The 21,000-nt window shown below is 53.6% G+C and overlaps 11 protein-coding genes across 11 annotated transcripts; 5 read left to right on the forward strand and 6 right to left on the reverse strand.

Moving 5' to 3' along the window:
- Positions 1 to 64: 64 nt before the first annotated feature.
- Positions 65 to 473, reverse strand: BO82DRAFT_351789 (uncharacterized protein). The gene has a single exon (XM_025634517.1). The coding sequence runs from the start codon at positions 276 to 278 to the stop codon at positions 108 to 110; it is 171 nt and encodes a 56-aa protein (XP_025494780.1). The 5' UTR covers positions 279 to 473; the 3' UTR covers positions 65 to 107.
- Positions 474 to 1,637: 1,164 nt separating this feature from the next.
- BO82DRAFT_304014 (putative cell wall organization protein/glutathione transferase (Gto3)) lies at positions 1,638 to 2,995 on the reverse strand. Its single transcript, XM_025632170.1, has 3 exons — positions 2,569 to 2,995; positions 2,040 to 2,504; positions 1,638 to 1,993 (listed from the first exon to the last, which is right to left on the reverse strand). Exons 1-3 carry the CDS (start codon positions 2,974 to 2,976, stop codon positions 1,826 to 1,828), a joined length of 1,041 nt encoding a protein of 346 aa, XP_025494781.1. The 5' UTR covers positions 2,977 to 2,995; the 3' UTR covers positions 1,638 to 1,825.
- Positions 2,996 to 3,273: 278 nt separating this feature from the next.
- Positions 3,274 to 4,499, forward strand: BO82DRAFT_7950 (xyloglucan-specific endo-beta-1,4-glucanase A). Its single transcript, XM_025641556.1, has 2 exons — positions 3,274 to 3,752; positions 3,805 to 4,499. Exons 1-2 carry the CDS (start codon positions 3,421 to 3,423, stop codon positions 4,208 to 4,210), a joined length of 738 nt encoding a protein of 245 aa, XP_025494782.1. The 5' UTR covers positions 3,274 to 3,420; the 3' UTR covers positions 4,211 to 4,499.
- A 2,068-nt stretch (positions 4,500 to 6,567) lies between these two features.
- Positions 6,568 to 8,214, forward strand: BO82DRAFT_276803 (PLP-dependent transferase; the record flags this gene model as incomplete). The annotated part of the gene is made up of 1 exon (XM_025631159.1): positions 6,568 to 8,214. One exon carries the CDS (start codon positions 6,568 to 6,570, stop codon positions 8,212 to 8,214), a length of 1,647 nt encoding a protein of 548 aa, XP_025494783.1.
- A 1,708-nt stretch (positions 8,215 to 9,922) lies between these two features.
- BO82DRAFT_351794 (uncharacterized protein) lies at positions 9,923 to 10,625 on the reverse strand. The gene is made up of 2 exons (XM_025634518.1): positions 10,439 to 10,625; positions 9,923 to 10,355 (listed from the first exon to the last, which is right to left on the reverse strand). Exon 2 carries the CDS (start codon positions 10,312 to 10,314, stop codon positions 9,964 to 9,966), a length of 351 nt encoding a protein of 116 aa, XP_025494784.1. The 5' UTR covers positions 10,315 to 10,355; positions 10,439 to 10,625; the 3' UTR covers positions 9,923 to 9,963.
- BO82DRAFT_399416 (YwbE family protein) lies at positions 10,569 to 11,096 on the reverse strand (the record flags this gene model as incomplete). The annotated part of the gene is made up of 1 exon (XM_025639108.1): positions 10,569 to 11,096. One exon carries the CDS (start codon positions 11,094 to 11,096, stop codon positions 10,569 to 10,571), a length of 528 nt encoding a protein of 175 aa, XP_025494785.1.
- A 1,122-nt stretch (positions 11,097 to 12,218) lies between these two features.
- On the forward strand, positions 12,219 to 13,538 carry BO82DRAFT_329272 (putative endoglucanase-1 precursor). Its single transcript, XM_025633045.1, has 4 exons — positions 12,219 to 12,571; positions 12,642 to 12,766; positions 12,836 to 13,166; positions 13,231 to 13,538. Exons 1-4 carry the CDS (start codon positions 12,291 to 12,293, stop codon positions 13,295 to 13,297), a joined length of 804 nt encoding a protein of 267 aa, XP_025494786.1. The 5' UTR covers positions 12,219 to 12,290; the 3' UTR covers positions 13,298 to 13,538.
- A 57-nt stretch (positions 13,539 to 13,595) lies between these two features.
- Positions 13,596 to 14,818, forward strand: BO82DRAFT_329273 (FPP/GGPP synthase family protein; the record flags this gene model as incomplete). The annotated part of the gene is made up of 4 exons (XM_025633046.1): positions 13,596 to 13,712; positions 13,760 to 13,914; positions 13,963 to 14,380; positions 14,486 to 14,818. 4 exons carry the CDS (start codon positions 13,596 to 13,598, stop codon positions 14,816 to 14,818), a joined length of 1,023 nt encoding a protein of 340 aa, XP_025494787.1.
- A 2,105-nt stretch (positions 14,819 to 16,923) lies between these two features.
- Positions 16,924 to 17,618, reverse strand: BO82DRAFT_429928 (uncharacterized protein). Its single transcript, XM_025640578.1, has 3 exons — positions 17,364 to 17,618; positions 17,234 to 17,307; positions 16,924 to 17,122 (listed from the first exon to the last, which is right to left on the reverse strand). The coding sequence occupies exons 1-3, from the start codon at positions 17,557 to 17,559 to the stop codon at positions 16,994 to 16,996; spliced, it is 399 nt and encodes a 132-aa protein (XP_025494788.1). The 5' UTR covers positions 17,560 to 17,618; the 3' UTR covers positions 16,924 to 16,993.
- Positions 17,619 to 17,643: 25 nt separating this feature from the next.
- Positions 17,644 to 18,045, reverse strand: BO82DRAFT_8077 (uncharacterized protein). Its single transcript, XM_025641569.1, has one exon. It carries the CDS (start codon positions 17,974 to 17,976, stop codon positions 17,728 to 17,730), a length of 249 nt encoding a protein of 82 aa, XP_025494789.1. The 5' UTR covers positions 17,977 to 18,045; the 3' UTR covers positions 17,644 to 17,727.
- Positions 18,046 to 18,586: 541 nt separating this feature from the next.
- Positions 18,587 to 19,631, forward strand: BO82DRAFT_351800 (uncharacterized protein). The gene is made up of 3 exons (XM_025634519.1): positions 18,587 to 18,689; positions 18,880 to 18,954; positions 19,058 to 19,631. The coding sequence occupies exons 1-3, from the start codon at positions 18,681 to 18,683 to the stop codon at positions 19,193 to 19,195; spliced, it is 222 nt and encodes a 73-aa protein (XP_025494790.1). The 5' UTR covers positions 18,587 to 18,680; the 3' UTR covers positions 19,196 to 19,631.
- The last annotated feature ends 1,369 nt before the right edge of the window (positions 19,632 to 21,000 follow it).

A 21,000-nucleotide genomic window follows, 5' to 3' on the forward strand; every position in this document is an offset into this window, starting at 1 on the left:
TGTGGACATTGACAGTCCTACCCGTATATATTACCCTTTGCAAATGAGTGCAGCCGGTCAATTAGCTTGAGTACCCTAGTCCACTACCTGATATTACTCATGCTACCTTACAATCCCAGTAGATGGCCACCATCACCACCCCTGCTACATATCTCCGTCCCCAACCGTAACACCCTCACACCAAACACACTCATCAAGAGAATCATCTTCATTGCCAGAATTTGAGACAGAAACAGCACGAGATCCAGCCTCCCTCTCTTCCACCTCCAAAACCCCATTCAACAAAGCAACTAATCACCCAACCGGTACTATATAAACCATCACACCTCCATCCCACCAACACTATATAAAGACATCAGCACCCCATCATCCCACAATATTCGCGGACGAAATCATACCTCAAACCATCTCTTCCCGCTCCACCAAGTAAACTCCACCACGTAGTACTGGTTAAGAGTAAGGTTTAGATGTTCACACCAGCACCCAACCCAGCCCCGACCTGCGCAGCGACCTCAGCAGCCGCGTTGGCAGCAGCATCCACGCCGAAGCCGATATTAAAGGGTTCGGGGTTGGGGTTGGCCTCCGGGTTGGCGGCGACGAAGGCGGCTAGGAAGAGGGTGGTGAGGGTGGTGAGGATGGTGAATTGCATTTTCTGTATTCCTTTAGTTAGATTGGTAGTGGTTGTTGGGATCTTGGAGGGGGTGAGGACGCACGATTAGGATTAGATATTATCTTATCTTATCTTGTCAACAAGAAGATTGAATATTATACTGGTGCTGAGAGGAAGTAAAGTGAAGTGAAGGAAACCGAGCCTGCGCTGTTGTTGGATGGATTCTTCTGGAGAGGGGGAGGGGGAGGGGGTTTATATCTTCCTTCTCTGTGGTACAGTATGCAGATAATGTGGACTGAGTGCGTGGTGGGGAGACGACAGGGGTAGGTCAGGGTCGGGTCAGGAGCTGCCCCCAGGATTGGGTTTCGTACCTGAACCGAGCCTGAAAGTTCTATTGTCGGAGGTTGAGGCAGCTCAAATTTCAGTTATGTTTGGGTCATCGGGAGGGAGGGAGTGATCCGGCGGGAACTGATTTTTGGGTTGCTTGTTTTGTGCTCGTGTTTCGTGTTGTGTTTACTTCCGGAACTTGTTTTTGGGTTACTTGAATTCAGAAGTAGTCTAGGGTGCTTGTTTGTTTACAGGACTTGATTTTAAGTATCAGTTGTAGTTCTCGGCTCTGGATGGAGCGGGAACAGGTGGTCAGTGGTTAGTGGTTAGGGGTGGTGTTTGCATGAACGCCTGCACGACTCCGTGGTCGGAAATAGATGGAACGGTGTGGGGTAGCTAGTGAAACGGCGGGGTTTCTGGATTAGCCCATGTAACATCTTATGCAGGTTAGCGATAATGACCACACACAGTGCATGTGTGTATGCAGAATCCGATGCATGCACTATAGGGAAGTGTGGTCGGTTCCTGGCGACGATCTCGAGCAGCCGATCGTCCCGACGGGTTCCATGGTTGCGAGATATACGTTGGCTGCGACGCTGGTTGCTTCGCATCCGCCGAGGCACGTGAATGATCGTCGACAGGCTGGATCTTGCGATAGGGTACTGTGGTGGCGTTTACAGTTGGAATTGCTCAATTTGTGGTGCGCATTACGGTAAAGTATGTAAGAGCCGATCTGCATTATCACTTGCACCGAGGTTCAGAAGCTCTGGCTAGGGGTATTGTTTTTCTCCTCTCAACAGGCTATTGCTAATCAATGCTCTGAGTTTCACCATCGCGTGCTGCTAATCTCATAATCTTCCCAGGGACATCTGACATCCGACATTTGCATTAAACCGCCACATCCGGAATCCCGGCCTCATACTCCAAAACCTTCGGATGCTTCACCCCTCCCACCCTCAACACCCCCCAATCCCTCTCCACCCCCTCCTCAACATCCGGATACGGCCCCACCGGTGTAATCGCCCGCGGATTGATCATCTCGTGACTCTTGGTATACTGCTCCCCATCAGCTCTACCCAACCACCAGGAAGACACAACTTACATTCTCCTTGATATGCCGGAAGTCCGTACTCGCGCGCGCCGCCGGCACATCCCAGTACATCCCCTTCAGCCAGTTATTCAAGACGGGGTAATCGTGGCGGATCGTCCCGAGATTGCACTTGAAGTGCTGCACGTACACCGTGTCGAACCGGATCAGCGTCGCGTACAGCAGCACGTCGAGCTCCGTCATCTCCTTGCCCAGCACGAACGGCCCGCCGTGGGCGACGACGAGGCGCTCGAGCTTGTTCAGCGCCCCGAACACCGGGATCACCTTCTCGTTGTAGACCTCCTGCGTCTCGGCGAAGCCGGCCTTGTACACGCCGGTGTTGAGGTCGGCCTGCAGCCAGGGGCTGATAGCGTCAATTTTCGCGCGGAGGTGGGCCGGGTACAGGTCGATCGCGGCGAGGGCGGGCGGGAGGTGTGCGTTGAAGGCGCGGGGCAGCCAGCGGAGGATGTCGATGCTTTCCTATGGGTTGTTGCGGTGAGCGGACAATGACCACCTGGTTGTGATTAGACGACAAAAGACATACATTCGCAACCGCCGTGTTGCTCTTCGTGTCCCACAGCAACGGAACCGAGTATCGTCCCTTGTACTCCGCATCCGCCCGGAAATACACCTTGTGCAGGTAGTCCTCCCCGAAGAGGTGGTCCACCGTCGCGCCGGGGTACTCGGTCTCGGTGGCCGGGAACTTCCACCCGGGCCAGCCTTTCGCGTCGCCCTTGGGATACGGCTTGACCACGCTGGTGCGGATGATGTGCGTGAGACCCTTCAGGTGGCGCACGAAGTTGACGCGGTGCGCGAACGGGCAGAACAGCCCGATGTACAGGTGGTAGCGGTTGGGCTCGGTGGGAAACGCATTACTGGGGATGATGCCGTGCCAGCCGTCGGCGGTGCCGGGCTGATGTACCTGCTCGGCAGAGGGGGAGTCGGAGGCCATTGTGTGCTGATTTGGGTAGATGTGAAGCTCAAAGTGTGGCGATGGGCTGATGGAACGGGCCGCTGACGTCATCCACGCCATTCCGCAATCAACCCGACCATCGGTCTTGTGACGCGGGTGCAAGAAGGGTTGATTGCTTATCCCGGGCATCAAGGCAGACTTGATCCTGCGGATATCGGTCGATCCAATCGAACTTGGCGTCGCCCTGAAGTGGGCCCCAAGCTTCAAGCGACTTCGCTTTAATTCCGACTCAGCCCCCAATATCGCGTTCGCAACAGGCAATCAAAGGATCAACACTGCCATGGAAGCAGAGAATGTCTCACACTAATCCGTGGGGGCGGAACCCCTGAATTTGCGACCGAGGATATAATCACGATAATCCTCGCACCCATCGAGCAGAATGTCTGTCTATCGGAAACATTCCAACTCTGTCGTGCTATCATCATGAGACCGTACGCTCTTGCCCTCCTCGCTGCGCCCGCGCTTGCCGCGCAGCGCACCGCCCGCGACGCGATTGAGACCATCTGCACCAAGAACAACATCATCACCACCGACGACTTCATCCTCTACAACAACCTCTGGGGCGAGGACTACGCTACCTCCGGCTCGGAGTGCACCTACCTCGACTATGTGAGCGGCAATTCCATCTCCTGGCAGTCCTCGTGGACCTGGGCCGGCGGCGACGACTACGTCAAGAGCTACCCCAACGCGGTGCTGAACGTCGGCGCGAAGCAACTCAGCTCCATAACTAGTATCCCCACTACGTGGTCGTGGAGGTAAGTCTTCGTAGCATGCTGAAGCGAACGAAACCCCATTAACCATCGACAGCTACACCGGCACCGACCTTGTAGCCGACGTCTCCTACGACGCGTTCTTCTCCACCGCCGCCTCCACCACCGCTACCCACGAGTACGAGGTCATGGTCTGGCTGGGTGTCTACGGCGGCATCGAGCCGATCGGCAACGCGGACGGACCGATCGCCAGCCCGACCATCGGCGGCCGCGTGTGGGACTTGTACAAGGGCCCGAACGACTGGACGGTCTTCAGCTTTGTGGCCCGCGAGAACGTCCAGGACTACACTGGGGACATCATGGACTTTTTCAACTATCTGATCGACAACCAGGGCGTCTCCTCGAGTCTGTACCTCCAGACGCTCGGGGCGGGCACGGAGCCGAAGACGGGGTCTGATGCGTGGTTTACTGTTGCGCCGTATGAGATCAGCATCAACGCTTAGTGGTTAGATGGGTTGCGGGCTGGTGAGAGGGGTTGGTTGATAGTGGAAAGTGTGTACATTAGTGCAGGTGCGATAGCTCGACCAGTGTGATAGCCATCACCTCTAGCAATCAAAGATAGTGTGCGGAAGATTCCACGATTGAGGATGCGAGATTGGGTTGCGGAAACATCCGGTCATGGGATCTGGTCACTAGCTGTGAGGGGTAATTGGACGAGAAACCGCATTCCTGTCACATTTTGGGGCGTTGACCCCAGGACTATACAATTCACGCTAGAGAGAGACGGTGCATGATATTCATACCCCCCTGCGTACAACCCACGCATACCCCGCTCGTTACTCGCACTCGCAACACCCCCCAATCCAGATCAGATGGTCACAGCAAAAGCCGTCGACGAGACTCCCCATCGCCGACCGTCCGGATTCCAAGGCGCACGCAGGTCTCACATACACGAGTCACCCTGCGCGGCCGTACAACGCTGGGGTGACGCCAACCATGCCGCTGTGTGACCCGGCTGATACCGGTGCCGGATCCCATCTATACTACTTGACGATGCGAATTGCTTCGCCTAAGGCAGCAAATGCAATTAGCAAAGACTCTATCACTGCGTGTTAGTGGAGCTGGAGTGACCCTTAGCTGTGGATCGGCGGAGGGCCCAGCGACCAATGCAGCCTTAATTAGTGGACACCTCCGTAGACACCCTCAACAATGTCGGACTGTCGAGCCTGAGCGCCAGTCGACGGTTCGAATGATGGTCAGTGCAGTCAAGACGTGGATACATCGGTGGGCGCAACTGGAATCCTTCAATCAGATGCGATGCTCGCAGGAAGGAGAATTAGCCGCCGTGATTTGGTGGGCTGTGATGCGATGCATGGGCAATTCCAAATACTCGGTCTGTCGGGCTGCGGTTGGTCCTTGGGTATGTCCGTCATACTGGGGGAGGGGGGGAATTCGTGCCTGAGGGTGGCAGACGGGTCTGCAATGGTTGGATTGAAGATAGAGCAGCGCTGAAGGATTTCCCCAGATAATGTAACAAATGGATTGTGAGTGGGAGATCAAAGCATTGATGATTGAGTTTGGTAGAGGGGAAGAAGGAAAGAAGGCAAGGAAAAGAACAAATGGTCCGAGCGGGCGGTGAGGACATGTCCCGGTTGACTGGCATCCTCGGCCTCATCCATGATCCTTACCAACGATACTTTTTTGTCTCCGGCTTACGCTGCTTGAGTGTCTTCGACATCAACGATGCGAACGGCGTGTCGTCGGATTCAGTACAATTGTCATTGTGGTATCATTCCGAATTTTCCACTAAGCAGCCAGCCCAGTCCTGCGACGCCACCAGGCATGTCAGCAAAGTGAACCTGAGGGGCAGCTGGAAGCTGGCATTCGCCCAATCCATCGACCAGCAGATGACCTCCACATCTTTCTTTCCAGACCAGGAACACATGTTCGTACCAGGGTCTGAGAGATGTGCTAGTGGCGAGTCGCCCTAGGCCATCTCATAGGCTACTCAGCGTATTGATCGCACTAGGAGCAATAGTCTGGCTGCTATACGCCGGCCAATTGAAGGGCAGTAGCTAAATCGCTGGCTCCAGCAAGTGTCGCTTACTCCGGCTATTGTTTTGTCGCGGCCATCCTGCGAACAAGGCTATCATGTCTAGATTGACAGTCAGCTCTCCTCATTTTTCTGTCAAGAATGCAGGCTTACCCACTATCTCTAGAACACGAACACTGCCCTGACGGCGCCGAATTTTGGTCTCGTTGGGCCTCAATTTCGCTTGGCTACTTGGCGGTAAAATGCGACCTTCTCACATTTATCACCCCGCAGCAGGGTTCTCGTCGTGCCAACCGCATCCAGCTCGCATAAGCATCGCAACGAACGCCAGCCAGGGTGACTGCAATGCCGTTATCAGCACGCAACAAAGCTGGACCTGCATGAGGAGGATTTTCCACTAGTCAGCTAGGATGCTCACTTCTCACCATCCCTGATCCATGGCGGGTTGCGCCGTCTGCGAATGACGGCGGTCAGCAAACACGAGTCGAGGCATGGAGGGGAGCGACGCCGAGGCGCAGGATCCTCTGGCGCAAGGGGAACCGCACCCGGCTGGCTCGGAGGGTTCGCCTGACAGTATCATGGGATTTCCTCGGGCCAGATTGACGGCGGGAGGCTGATGGTCTCGATCGAAGAATGGCTTTGTGTCGCCCGCTGAGGAACTCAATCTCACAGCATGGGGTGCCCTTGCGAAGCTATAAAGGCGACCTTTCGCTGGCTGTTTGCCTCAGGTCCAACCATATTTTCCACATACCTGATTATTGATTCGTTACATACTTTTTGCCTACTATGCAGTCATTCATGCCCCAGATGCTCCCCCCGGCTGACCTGAAGCCGGCCATCCCCCCTTCACTGGGATATACCCTCAAAGCCCCCACCCGTCTGCCTCCTACCCCTCCTTCGTCTACTTCAAGTCTCCCAACCAGCGAGTGTGAACCCGAGGTTGCTGTCAGTGCCAGCCGGAATATTCTGGAGTCTTTTCCTGAATACGAGACCACCGCTTTCTTTGACCGTCTGCGTGCAACCGAGTACAGCTACCTCGACAAGAACAACCATGTCTACCTGGACTATACCGGGGCTGGACTGGCTGCCAAAGCGCAGTACCAAGCACATCAGGCACGACTCAGCGCCGACCTGTTCAGCAACCCCCACTCCGCCAACCCGACCAGCGAAGCGTCGACTAAGCTCGTTGAACAAGCCCGCGCCGATGTGCTGCAGTACCTGAACGCATCCCCAGATACCTACACCGTGATCATCACACCCAACGCCACCGGGGCCGCCCGACTGATCGGCGAGTCCTATCCTTTCGGCCGCAACTCCACCTTCCTCCTCACTGCCGACAACCACAACTCGGTGAATGGAATTCGGGAGTATGCCCGCCGCCGACACGCGCGCACGGTCTACCTCCCGCTGCAGACCCCGTCGCTGCGCGTCGATCCCGGCGCCTTGGTCTCTGCGCTCGTACCACCAACCACATGGCCCTGGACTCGTCGGTCTTCAGATACGGACCGTCCGAAGAAACGCAAAGGTCTTTTCGCCTACCCCGCCCAGAGCAACTTCAGCGGCGTCCGCCATCCACTCGAGTGGGTTAACACGGCTCAACAAGCCGGCTACGACGTTCTCCTCGACGCAGCAGCGTACCTCCCCACCAATCAGCTGGACCTTTCCCCAGGCAACCCGCAACCGGACTTCATTCTGATGAGCTGGTACAAGGTCTTCGGCTTCCCCACGGGTCTGGGATGTCTGGTCGCCCGCAAGGACGCTCTCGCGCGCCTGTCCCGCCCGTGGTTCGCCGGGGGGACCGTGCAAGCCGTGCTGACCGACGCGCAGTGGCACAGTCTGACGACGACGGAGGGGGCGTTCGAGGACGGCACGGTGAACTTCCTCGCCATCCCGGAGATCTCGGTCGGGCTGAAGTGGATCCAATCCTTGGGGGTCGAGAACATCCGCACGCGCGTCCACTGCCTGACCGGATACTGTCTGGCGGGGCTGCAGGCGCTGCGACACAGCGATGGATCGCCAATGGTGAAGATCTACGGGCCCGCGCCGGATCCGAACAGCCCCGGCGTCGATCCTGGCGGCGACCGCGGCGGCACGATCGCCTTCAACTTCCTGGACCAGACCGGGAAGATCGTCGACGAGCGCATCGTCGCGCAGGAGTCGGCCGCGGCGGGCATTTCCCTCCGTACGGGCTGTTTTTGTAACCCCGGCGCGGCGGAACACGCCTTTGGGATCACGAAGCCCCTGCTGCGGCGTCTGCGCAGACAATTCAGGGACACGCTAACGGTGGAGGAGTATATCCAGCTGCTGGGGCTGCCGTCGGGCGGGGCGGTGCGGGTGTCTTTCGGGCTGGTGTCGAATGTGGCCGACGTGGAGCGGTTCTTGGGGTGGGCGGAGCGAATGTATCGGGATCGGGTGACGGGGACGGAGGGGTTGGTGGCGAGGACGGAGTGTTAGTCCAGCTTTCTAGGTGCTACTACCTAATGGACTGTACTCGTGCGTGTGGGAAAAGCATGCTTGGTGTGGATCGGTTTGCTAGCCGGGTTGGTTTTCTGATTCTGTATGATTTGATGGTGTATCCATACAATACGAAAATCCAGTGACGTGAAGCGATATCTGCGGACGAGAAAGTCAGATCTTGATTGTTAGTCCCGAAATTTTGATTTCCAATCCCGCATTCTTGAGGATGCTATTGGTTATGTGGACGTGTCGCCACATAATTGCTTTTTTCGCAAGCAATAGTCCCATTCCTTCAACTGTAGTGTACAGTAGTCATGGACTAAGGCACAGTACCCGAGGACGATCCGATCGATCGACCTGTCCCCACTGCATCCATGCAAATTCGAGCGCGTACTTAGCTCGAGTGGAGAATCGTGGTAGCTGGACAGACGCCCCTCCTCTAATCCTTTGTTTAAGGGGGTATTTGCTTTTTCGGAGCTGAGATTCTGGTTCCAGATTTGTACTCGGATGGGTGGATTACTCCGTAGATCATAGACTAGTGGGAGAGTGAGTACCATGCTATAGTTAGCTTCAGTTCAGGTGATACAGCGAAGAATGGGATTGTTTGGAGGTTGTCTATTGGAGGCTCCAGCCTTGCGCTAGTTTAGCTTAGTTCTGAGTTGGGACGGGGTATAATATATCATACTATAGGTATCTAGTTACCTAGTAGATTGTCGATCTCGCCTCGTCCTGGTTGGGTGGGTGGGTGAGAGCCTCGTGTTCTTGGTGCATGGTGCTTACCTCCTTTCTACCTTTTACTGGATGGAGCGTTGGTGGTCTGGGATTGCAGCGGGTTGTGTAGCGAGTGCTGGGTGGTTTAAGGTGTTGTGCTGAGATTTAGGTACGGAGTATGAGGCTCGTGCTCGTGGATTGGGTTCCGGATACGGGAGGGCTGGACTGACTGTTTCATATTTTGGGGGGGGGGGGGGGGATTGGGTTGATGGGTGCGTTGGGTAGGGATCAAGTCTGGGCTCTCTAGGCTGCTTAGGGGTACTTCGAAGGGTACTATTGTTTAGTATTCTTACTAGGTATTCGCATGTTAGTTCTCAAGGCACTGCAGTGGACGTCACTGCTTTGGGACAGGCCCTAAAACTAGGCGTATATCCAGGTAGAATGATTGCAGATCCAGATTGTATAGTACAATCGCATAGAGTCCCTATAACACGGAGTGCCATGCAGACAGGTACTCGAGTGACGTAGTGATGTGCTTACAAGCTAGATTGTGACGAAGCTAGATCGCAGTGAAGCTGCTAGCCCAATCCACATGTACTATGCAGGTTATCAATAGTCAGAATAACCGATCTCTCCCAAGAACCGATCTATAAGTTACCCAGAGGGGAAGAAAGTGGAGGCGGAGTTGCATTGGGCTGCAGGCTGAAGCTGAGGTGGAGGTGGAGGGATGGGTGGAGCTGACGCTCACCAACTAGGCGTAGGCGGACTAGCCCGGAACCCTCACCCTCGTGTTGGTGTAGCAGCAGTGGGGGCAAAGCCTCCGCCACGCGACGCCCCGGCTGCAGTGATACGGATGAGCATAAGCCACATGGGGGATTTTCTCTACTCATCCTCACCCTGGCTGCTAGTTTGCTGAGTGAGATAGGTTTTGGGGTCTAGGAGGAACTTGTCTGATGAACGATTGGCGTCGACTAAATGGGATTGGGCATTGCTAGCATTGTGTACGTGGTAGAGGTTTTGGGTTTTATTGTCTGCTTAGAACTTGACTACTGGGCTGACCTCTGGTGCCTGATTTGTTCCGCGGGTAGGCGCTATCGATTCCGGACCTTGTTCTGTGGATCTTTCACATGAGTATGCTTGCTGCCTATTTGTTAGGGTTGCGGGTGCAGGTCTGAGACGATATTGAGATCTGTTTGCAAAATGCACAGTCCATAGTTGAACGGATACCCAGGCAGTCCTCGGCTCGACTCTCCAGCTTTTTTTTTTTTCAATTGCATCACTGCTTGAAGTACCATCCCCAGCACTCAAGCAATCAACCCACAACGAGGCCAAGAGTGCAGTGTTATGGTCACTCTGGCGTGGAAATCTCGTGTCCATCATACTCATTCTCTTGCCCGCACGCCTTCTAGCCGTATCGCAGCACCCGTCTATCCGACAGTCAGCTATTGCATCCCTGGCCTGTGCAAACACGTAGAATAACTTCAGCGAAGCCAGAGCGGAGTACACGAACCCTGCGATAGAGCGCATCCCTACACTTCCACCTCCCGCGAAGTATAGGCACAAAACTGCCCGCTCGAGACTAACCCACTAACCACCCCCATACCCATACCCAATTCCATTCAGCAACCACAACAACCAACTCAATCCGCAAAATGCGAAGCAACATGATACGCAACAGCCGCCTCATCCCCCTCGAAACCCCCACAAACCGGACAAGTCACCACCGGTGCCGCCGCCGCCGCCGCCGCCGCAACCGCAACCGCATCACCATCCAGCCCCCCAACTCCAGCACCCTCCCCCCTCCCACTCCGTCGTTTCTGCCGCGAAGGCGTTGTGATATAAGCATCCAGCCCAATATTCCGCGGTGGCTCGTCTGCCTCCGTCCGCCTATCCCGGGAAGCTCTTCCCCAGGAGAACCCAGCCGTGGAAGCAAATTCAGTAGCTGAAGCAGGGTCTGCTGACTGACCCCCTATGCCCGAGCTCATGGACTGCACCCTCCCCACCCGCCCATCCGTGAGCCGCACCTTGATGCCCCGCGGGTGATTGCCCCGGGTCAGCACGTCGGCAATGGTCCCGGAGACGGTGCGGCCGGTCGGCTGGTCAGCTTTCAGGATTATGTTCACGTTTGCGCCCGGGAGGACTTCTTTGATGGTGGGGACGCGGGGCATTTTGTGGTGGGATAGGTGTGGTGGTTGATGGGGGAGGGAGGAGTCACGGGTGCGGTGGTGGTTTTGATTGATGTTCTGGTGGATTTGGGTGGGGTTGAGCACGTGAGGGATTAGTCATTTATGGTGGTTTGTGCATTCTTTGTGCATTGGGTGGTGGGGTTGAAGGGTTGGGTGTGGATGTAAGCGGCGATGCTGCGATGCTCTGTTCTTTCTTTTAGGGGTATCGGGATGCTTGGTTTCGAGTTGACGTGGTGGATAGACTCTTTATCTAGATAGGTGGTTACTTGGTGGTTAATTGGTGGCGAGGTGATTTAGGGTATACGAGATACTGTGAAGATACTACCTGGGGTATGTAGAGAACAATGTATACCCTAGACCTTTCAAGTTGCATCTTCGAAAACTTGTTTTATTTGGGCTTCTTTGAACTCAGAGAGAATATGGTGCCAATCAATCCAGCACCTAAGACACTGTCACCCTGATGCCTTTTAGTATTCGATGGTAGTGTTAAAATATACCAAGGAACACCGGAACAAAGTACAGTAGAGTAGAGTTCAGTGAGAAATCCAATGCAGATGTACTGGAAGAACTGGAAGATCGGTTATCAGATCTTACGGAGAGTCGAAAGGGGATGAGCAGAACCTAGGGCTGTCCCCGCCAAGAAGCAGCGCGATCGGCCCATTGCAATGGGCCCTACGAGTTCTGATCCGAATGGTGGAATTTACCACCGACAGCGAGGATGGACTGTGGAGAATAACATGAGCCATTTCAGGTTAAGTAGAGAACCATATAGTATGTGGGATGATTGCTGCCATTGGGGCTAATGACTGCTCACCTACACTCCTGCTCTTTATTCCAAGCAGCTAAGCTCAACAATGTAAGTAATAGGGAGAGAAAGCAATGTGTTAAGCATCTCACACGGCTGGATCGAGAGTGACTGCAAATCAGAACACTCACCCAATACCCACCTCTTAATGCCATCCGCTGGCCGTCTCAGATGGGTTCCATCCGGTCCCTTCATCTGCCTCTCCCCACTACGGTTTCAGTTTGTTGCCGCCCCGTCCAAACACCATTAATTTAAGCTTAATCCTTAAGAACAGCCATCGCCTTCACATTCCAACGTATCTCCTTCATTGTTTGCATTCTTTTCTTTGCTTTAGCTCAGTCATTCACTCTTTTATTTACACACTCGTTACAATGCATCTCTCCGCCACCCTCGCCCCCCTCTTCCTCTCGTCAGCGCTGGCGCTGCCCGCCGTCTCCCGCCGCGCTGCTGCGCAGTCGGCCACCACCCTCTGCGGCGATTACGACTACATCATCCTGCAGGACACCCCCTGGATCGTGTACAACATGCTCTACAACGCCGCCCAGACGGTCGGCACGCAGTGCACGGGCTACGAGTCGCAGACGACCTCCGCGAACGGCACCAGGGAGGTCGTCTGGAGCAGTGTGACGGATATCGAATATGTGGAGGCCACGTACGTCCTACACTGAGCCAGCATTTACATCATACCAGGCCTCAAAGAAGAAAAACTGACAAGAGTGCAGCAACAATGTCCCCAAGGGCTACTCCTTCGTCGGCCTCACCGAGAACCTCGAGACCAAGATCTCGGCCATCTCCTCCATCCCGGCCGACTACACCTGGACCAGGACCAACTCCACTGCTTTCAAGGGTATCCCCTGCCCCATCCCCCGTCTGGAGATTCAGCCTTTCCACCAGAAGCAAGTACTAACAAAAAAAGGAAACACCTGCTTCGACTTCATGACCAACGACGTCAAGGGCGACTCGACCTCCTCCTCGTCGCACGAGCTGATGCTGTGGCTGCAGTACGAGGGCGGCCAGCTCCCCATCGGCTGGACCGATGGCGCCGTCGCCACCATCGACGACCTGTTCGGCACCTCCTGGAAGCTGTACGAGGGCGTCAACGACGACTCCGGCATCACGGTCAGCTCGCTGCTCCCGGATACCCAGTTTGAGGGGTCGTTCGAGGGCGATCTGCGCGAGTGGTTGATGGCCATGGTCAACTTGGGTCGGTTCACGGAGGAGACGTATGTCAATGTTGGCAATGCGGGGTGAGTTTTTCTCTCGGAGGATTATGCGGTAATGGAATATGGGCTGCGGCTAACGCTGGATTAGAACGGAGTTCTTTTACGGAAACTCGGTGTTGAATGCTACGCTGGGTCTGCAGATTGATCTTGCTTAGATTTGGTCGTGCTTGGTGGGAGTGGTTGGATATGTGAGTAGAGGGCGCTGCTGAGTTGGACTGCGGGTGCCTGCGTGCGAGTGCACAGGCTGGCCTGCAGATAATCTTGGAGAAGATCATCAATAGAGACACGGGTGTCTATATGCAGTAGACCAGCTTAGATTACGCCACCAAACTGATCGCAGAGTGGGGTACGTAGACCAGCACTAACTTAGCGGCGGCTAAATTATACTTAAACCCGAACCTCTGATCATCTTTCTCATACCATCATCCTGCACTTTCTTACAGCACTACCACCATGGAACCACAGCCCTCCCAACCCAACAGCACGAACCACGAACAACCAAATCCCACCAAACTCCCCAAAGCAACCCTCCTCGCCCCATTCAACTCCGCAAACGCAACCGCAGAAAAGGTCTGCGGCCCCAAACCCACCCACCTTCTCCCCACTAACCCCACCAGATCTGCGCAGCACCAATAGAATACACGCAATCCCTGCCCGGCAAAAACACACTCTCCAGATTTATCGACAGCCTCGCACCATGGTTTTCCGTCAAGGAAGAATACCTCGCCCCCCTGCGCGAGATAACCTCCACCCTCTTCACCACGATCCTGATGTATCCCCCCACCTCCATCCCGCTCTAACAAGATACTGAGTCAGAAAGACTGGACGATATAGAAGACTCCTCCCCGCTCCGCCGGGGCCATCCCTCCGCGCACACGCAGTTCGGAACAGCCCAGACCGTCAACGCAGCCACATACACTTTGATGAGTCTCACCGCGTCCATCCACCAGCGTCTCGGGCCAGAAGCATTGCAGGTCTTTCTCGAGGAGATGCAGAACCTCGGGAAGGGGCAGGCGCTCGATCTTCACTGGACGTTTATGGCAACATGTCCAACGGTGGAGGAGTACCTGGGGATGGTGGATCTCAAGACGGGGAGTTTGTTCCGGTTGGTGGTGCGGTGGATGAGTATTGGGGCCAAAGTGGGAGCCCGGGGAGTCGATGGGGAGGTGGCGGGGTTGGTTACGCTGTTGGGACGGTATTATCAGGTCAGGGATGATTTGTTGAATTTGTCGGGGGAGGTGAGTTTTCTCCATTTTTGACTGTTGGATGGGGTGGGGAATGGGGTGGTTCGGGGTTCGGGGCTGGGGTTGGGGTTGGGGTGTGCTTGCTGACTAGGTGGGTAGTATACGGCGACTAAAGGTCGGTGTGAGGATTTGGATGAGGGCAAGTTCTCGTTTCCTTTGGTTTGGTTGTTACAGGTGCGGGGGGTTGAAGTTGGCAAGGAGATCCATGGGTTGCTTTTTGGTGACGCGGGACAGGAGGGGGAGAGAAGGGGGGTGTCGGATGAGATTAAGGAGAGGGTGGTTGAACTCATGAGGGCTTCTGGGACGCTGGAGGATACGGGCAAGGTATTGACAGAGATCCTTGAGAGGATTCTGGAGGCACTGGGCAGAGTTGAGGGGAGGTTGGGGGTAAATGCTGGGTTGCGGGGATTAATTTCGCGTCTTAGGGTTTGAGGGCGCGCAGTTCTTTAAAGGAGTTGGACGGGATCGAGATTATCGGTAAAGGCGGGACGTGAGATTGCATATAACATCATTTTGCTTCGTCTGTGAACAGGATCGTGGGATAGGAGTGATGGCTCGATTATGTTCCTGATCTAATCAGAACCAGATTGCTTTTTCTTTTGGCAAGCAAGACCATGCTCATACATCGCTCTCGCATGCAATTCATCAACTCAGCGCATATCCTCGTCCACCCCCTTATCAGTCGAAGAGGAGAGGCGGATGGAGTAGATATAGAGGCCATATCTGTTGACCTATATTCTTCTGAAGTAGACATCCTATGGATCCAGATCTGAGGATAGCAATCTTCGCCTGCTCAGGTCAGAAGTTCTTTATGCAGCAAGCGAGAACACGCCTATACCTCTCCATAAATTGGAGCCAATCGATTGATTCCAGCGCTTGACTCTCCTCCTCCACCTTCCCTGCTTCCTTGGCCACATCCGAAGCGCCGCCCACCTTCTTGGCAGCCACTACAATAGGCCGGTAGGCAGACAAAAGGGATTCTCGCCGGCCAGCTGTCAGATATTGATAAATATGTCAGCCCCGGCAGCCAGAAGTGTGGAGTGTAGTAGAGGCATCAAGCCCAAATATGTTTCAACGCTAGGTAGCTCTCCCGACCCCACAATAAACATGCAGCAGCAACCAATGAACGGGAAAAGAACAGAGCAGAAGCAAAGAACCTACCGAGCCTTTTTCGCAACAAAACACACTATATGTCGAATCACTGGTACGCTCTGTAGCGGCTGTGATCGTCTGGCCTACGGTATCCGGAACTCCCACCCTAGCGTTTTTTGTTCTTACTTGTTGTTCTTTACCATGCCCTCATTGAAGGTCAAAAGGCGGGAGGCGGAAAATCGGAATGGGAATCGTACAGTTTGGTATAGAAGCAACGAGCGGAGTTCCTAGACCAACGAGTTCCGGAGAATCGCTTGCCGCTTCCTGCTGGATCTGGCAGCAACTGAGTTGAGAGTAGTTGGGGCTGTCGCATGATTGAGCTACAGTAGCCACGGAGAAGGATAGGAGGAGGGCCGGGAAGAAAGTGGTGGGTTGCCTTTTCTATTAGGTGGTTGCAACCCGTCTTAGGATAAACGGCGGGAAGAATAGAGGGTGAAGATTACTTCTGTATGTGTATATTGGATCTTATCGTGGGTGAAGGGTGGTGGCTGGTCTGTAGACCGGGAGGGGCTCTTGTACCTTATTCCTCGGCGGGGGTTTCGATCGACCTTCTTTTTCCTGATCTGATTTACTAGACATTCAGGAGCGAGGTCGTCTAGCATACTGACACTAGCCTTGGCATTGCCTGATAAAGGGGATGGCTCGGGTTGATCGCGCTTTTATCCAGAATTTGAATTCCAGGGAGGCGGGGAATCGTTGCCGGAGGAACTGGCGATTTTTCTAGGCCGAGGAGATGATTCTGTAGCGTTACGGAGTACTTGGAGTTTCCACCTCATTCCCCTGCATCTTGTCGATAGTAGAGGGGCAATGACGTCTCTAACGTGATAATATGCAGAGGCAGATATGATCGACTTGTTGCAGCTGACGGGATGACTCGTCTTAGCTGAGAGAGGCCATTTCAAGAGGAGGAACGGAACATACATGAGTCACCGCAAACAACTTGTGCATACCTATAGCAAGGCCGAAACGGTAGAGCTCAGGTGTTGCCAACGCCCTGCTCACAATTTGCTCCATCCCATCAACAATTCACAGTTCTGAGCTCTTGCAACTTTTAAGGTAACTTATACCTCCTACTCGGAAAACCACCTCAGTTCATCCCGACTGGGTCTCAACCCTACCCTACTATCTTGCCTACGGCCACAGCGTCTCTCTTATTCAAGCCTAGAGTCAATCTAGAACATTACCTACGGTGCAGACTCTATTTAAAATCCAGGCGTTTTAAAAGGCACTATCCAGATGTAGCTGCAGAGCAACTACGGAGAGTTGTGACAGTTGGTGACCACGGAGGGTAAATAGGCTGTTGTAGATAATTTGGTCTCGATCCTCGAGGGAGCTATTTTATAAGGGCTTATCTCAAGACAAGATTGCAAATATCCTCTACCCAGGTTAGGGGTTTGTATTCCATCACGGGCAAATGCTTGCACTGCTCTGTCGTAGCTACATCAATCTATAAACTCAGCGCTTGCCCTCGTCCAACCTCTTCTCTCCAGCCACATCCGAGGCCTTCCCTGAAGTCTCACCCACTGCCTCGCCCGTAGTCTGTCCTGGAATCGGCTTCTGACAAACCACTGCCGCCTCGTCTCCCTGTCAAGTGAACACATGGGTTAGCCATAACAAAGTGCACAACAGCCCATTTCGCGCAGCAGGTGTGAAAACACAACCACGAGGAATACAACAGAGAAAGAAAGAACATACTGGGTCACCCGCACAACACGCCAGAGCATACCCCCGGGCAACCTCACAGTCTGTAGCTCTTGAAACCGTGTCACCTGCCTGTGTGTCAGCTTCATGGTGTGGAGAATCGATTCGCAAGAGGGGAGCGTACAATCAACGCCCACAGTCCCTAGCAACTCCGGGTCGAGCGCCGCACCCGCCCCATCAGTCACGTCGGTGACCGCACCGTCGGCCAGCGAATTGCGGACCTTGCAGCATTTGAGGTTGTGGTTGGGGTTGCATTTTTGGGCTAAAGTCGTCACCGAGAAGGAGAGGAGGAGGGCAGGGAGGAAGTTGGTGAGTTGCATCTTTGCGAATTGCAGCTTTTCGTGATGGTGGCAGCAGGGAGAGTGGAAGATGGCTTGTGAGTTTTTGAGGTTGGGGTTGAGGAGAGTGGTTTCGAGGAATGGCAAGTTCTTATATTTTATTTTTTGCCAGGAGTTGGGATCGTCCGTCTCCTGAAGATCGGTTATGTGTCAGATGATGGACATCGCGATCGGCCGGCAACGGTCTGTGATCTGTTTACTGGCAGTAGATGTCAAGCTACGTCGTTGCTCAAGCTGATGCATCCGGTCTTGTCGCCTAGGAGGTAAAATCGGGTTAATCGAACTTGGATGGTTCAACTCGGTCGCGAAATTGCCGTCAAAAAACAGTGCTTCTGCGAAAGTGTAGAAATGAGATAGTCTGGAGGTAAACGTTGATAGCAAGGGGGTACTGCCTCTCATGCAATGTTATGCAGGGTCAACTGTGATCGGCCTTGTTGCATCTCGGGAGTGACCTGTCATATGGCTGAGTGTGTGTGCACGGCACTTGACAATTGATATGGGTTTGACAATCGGCAGAACTGCCCAAGTATATGAAGGGTTGTAACTGTAACTCAACATGAGTTGCCGGTATGTTGTCAAGGACATGTATCATATCCATGCTTTTCAAAGTCAGTACAAATGGCAAAAGGGGAAACTGATCAGGGCTATGACACACAAGAGATCTGATGTATAGAGCAGGTGAAAGAAGACAGACTCGTTGCTGCAGAAATACTCTCCGCACATATTTCAATCCTGCTCAGAGTTATTGAGATTTCATTTCTTAGAGCACAATCTATACTCCCACCCATGGAATCGCCCGTGTTCACCCAAACCCACAACCTCGGCTCGTCCCGACCGTGTTCTAGAACCATTATTCCTGCCTAAGGCCAGAGGCCATCCTCATCAAGCCTAGCGTCCTTGCCCCCACTAAGCCCAAACTAGCAAGACCAAAATGTCCGACGGCGGCCGATAAGCGCGAGAAAAAAACTCCCCTCCCCGCTTCGCCTCCTTTCACGAAAATTTCCCCCGCATCTCACTCACTCATTCAGTCACTCAACAACCCCCTAATCTCTTCATCCTCAACCTTCCTTTACATCGTTGCCAAAAGCACTACAACCGTCACCATGGGAAACGTAAGCGACTAACCGACTTGAACTTCTCTCTTCTGCAAGATGCGATGCGATGACTTGAGCCGGGTTTTCGGTCGCATTTATGTGAACGTGGCTCGAGAACTCTGGCTCAAGTCGAGCACATAACACATGCAAATAGACACTGTGACTGCAGTGTCGGCTGATTCTCACATACTTACGACGGATTCTATAGGGAGCCAAAGCCCAGATGAAGCGTGAGCGCAACGCGAAGGACGCTGGCAAGGGTGGCAAGTCGCAGTTGAAGGCCGTACGTATTTCTTCTCCTCCCGGATGAGGTGGGAGTGAAAGGAGAGAGTTGGGCAAGGGAGAAGTCTTGTGGCACGACATCTTACTCACTCACCCTGCGATAGAACGAAGCCGCCAAGGACATCATTTGCCAGATCTGCAGATCGACCTTCCTCAAGACGGCCAAGGCCCCCGCCCTCACCGAGCACGCCCAGAACAAGCACAGCAAGACCCTCCAGGAGTGTTTTCCCTCCTTCGCTTAGATCTTCGGAGACAGAATCGATGGGTAAGGTGTGGGATTGTGGGGGCCAGAGCTTGTGATGGAGACACTACGTGCATCTGTGCTGGGGAGTTTTTGAGCGACTGTTCTTGAAGTGCATATTTCTTGGAGATGTGGGTGGGGGAGAATTGATACCTTTTGCTTTTCTGCGCGACTGTTGCTTTTCACGGCGAGTATAGCTGTACATCAGTATTTGCGCATTGTAGACAACGGTCACCTTCTGCCTGTGGCTTGCTTTTGCTATCACTGTCATCTAGCTGATCAAGGAGATCTCCAGCCTGTGTCTGATGAGTTTTACTTCCCTCGCCATAGCGTTCAGTATCGTTTCTTGCAGGCAGGCGGAGTATATCGTGATGAAATCCTGCGACTAAGCGATCATCTGTCCAAAAGGACCCGATACGCTATCCAGAATATCCGCACTGCCATTACACATACACATGATTGGACTGGGATGGTAGCTTGGTTCATTGTGCGTAGGCCAAGGCTGTAGCCTCTCATCAGGGCGTGATCAAGTCCGGACAGCGCTTGCTATGTCTTCTTGACCAGAATCCGACAAGCAACACGTAATTTTCGTCCGCAATCTCATTCCCACCTGCCCTCGGTTATCACATATGTGATAATGGCCTCAATCGACCTCGCGAAGTTGCGCATCCTGAGATTAGTCGAGGTAACCGCAAGTGAATCTTCCTATAGGCTGCAGTGTGTGTAAAGGATGTTCCCTGGCGTTATATATTGGCGCCCAGAAAAGATTCCCCAGTATAGCCGGGCGAAACGCGGCTGACTGCCAGGCAGATGTCGGCCCTACTTTTGGAGTCTCTGTAGACAACAGGCAAGTGAACGGGGTCGTCTAAATGCCAGCGGCAGCGTCTCCGTTAGCTTTCCCCAGTCGATCAGTTTCACAGCTCTTTCTGCGTCGATTGGAATATTTTCCTCTATAAGGCAGTTCGTGCTCTCATGGCGTCCTTCACAGTCGCTATTTATGTATTGTTTTTTCCAAATGCCTCAATCGCAGATAGGATTGCGTGTTAACTGGCCCTAATGAAGTTTGGATCCTGGAAAATAATCTGCATCGCTCTGGGGAGAGTGAATCCAAGGTAGCCGCCTGAACACAGAACCAGAGAATAGCCCTTGTCTTCAACCTTGAGCCTTCATCCAGACAAGTACATCAGACACCACGACTATTGTCCCCACTATCCAGTAAAGATATGCGCCTTTGTCGCTCCAGCCGTACTATATGCGTCCCGCAACGTTGACTTATCAAACACAGCCCCGCAGTCAAGTATCAATTATTATGTTGTTGATCCTTGTCTTGTATGCAGCAATGTTAAATCCATCCCGAGACGATCTATGCTTGAGCTAGGGGTTATGCTACTCGAGCTGCAGCAAGCTACCCCTTTCCGGGCATATGTTGCCGGGGAATAGGTTGAATAGGATGAAGATTGGATGGAAATCTGGTGCGATGCTGCCTCTTACTGGCTGCAGCACAGCAGGCCTCATAGCTACTATTCTTTATCTTCACCAGGAGGTGGTGGTCCGACGGGTTGAGTATGACGTGGCGACCAGCTTCAGTACCAATGACCTGTACGGCGATACTTTGCAGAAGTCGATTTGTATGTTTTGTGTCTACTGTGGAGGCTTTGTCGGCCATCGTCTCGACAATTGAGCTTGCTTTCGACAAATACGACCGACAACGGATACAGTTATATCTGATCAACCCGGTCTATCCGGGTCATTGTCAGTATAGCATGGTGCGACACTTCCTCAGTGCCCTGTCGGCCATCTTCCGGC

Source organism: Aspergillus uvarum (assembly GCF_003184745.1).
Source record: "Aspergillus uvarum CBS 121591 unplaced genomic scaffold BO82scaffold_10, whole genome shotgun sequence".
NCBI lineage: Eukaryota > Fungi > Ascomycota > Eurotiomycetes > Eurotiales > Aspergillaceae > Aspergillus > Aspergillus uvarum.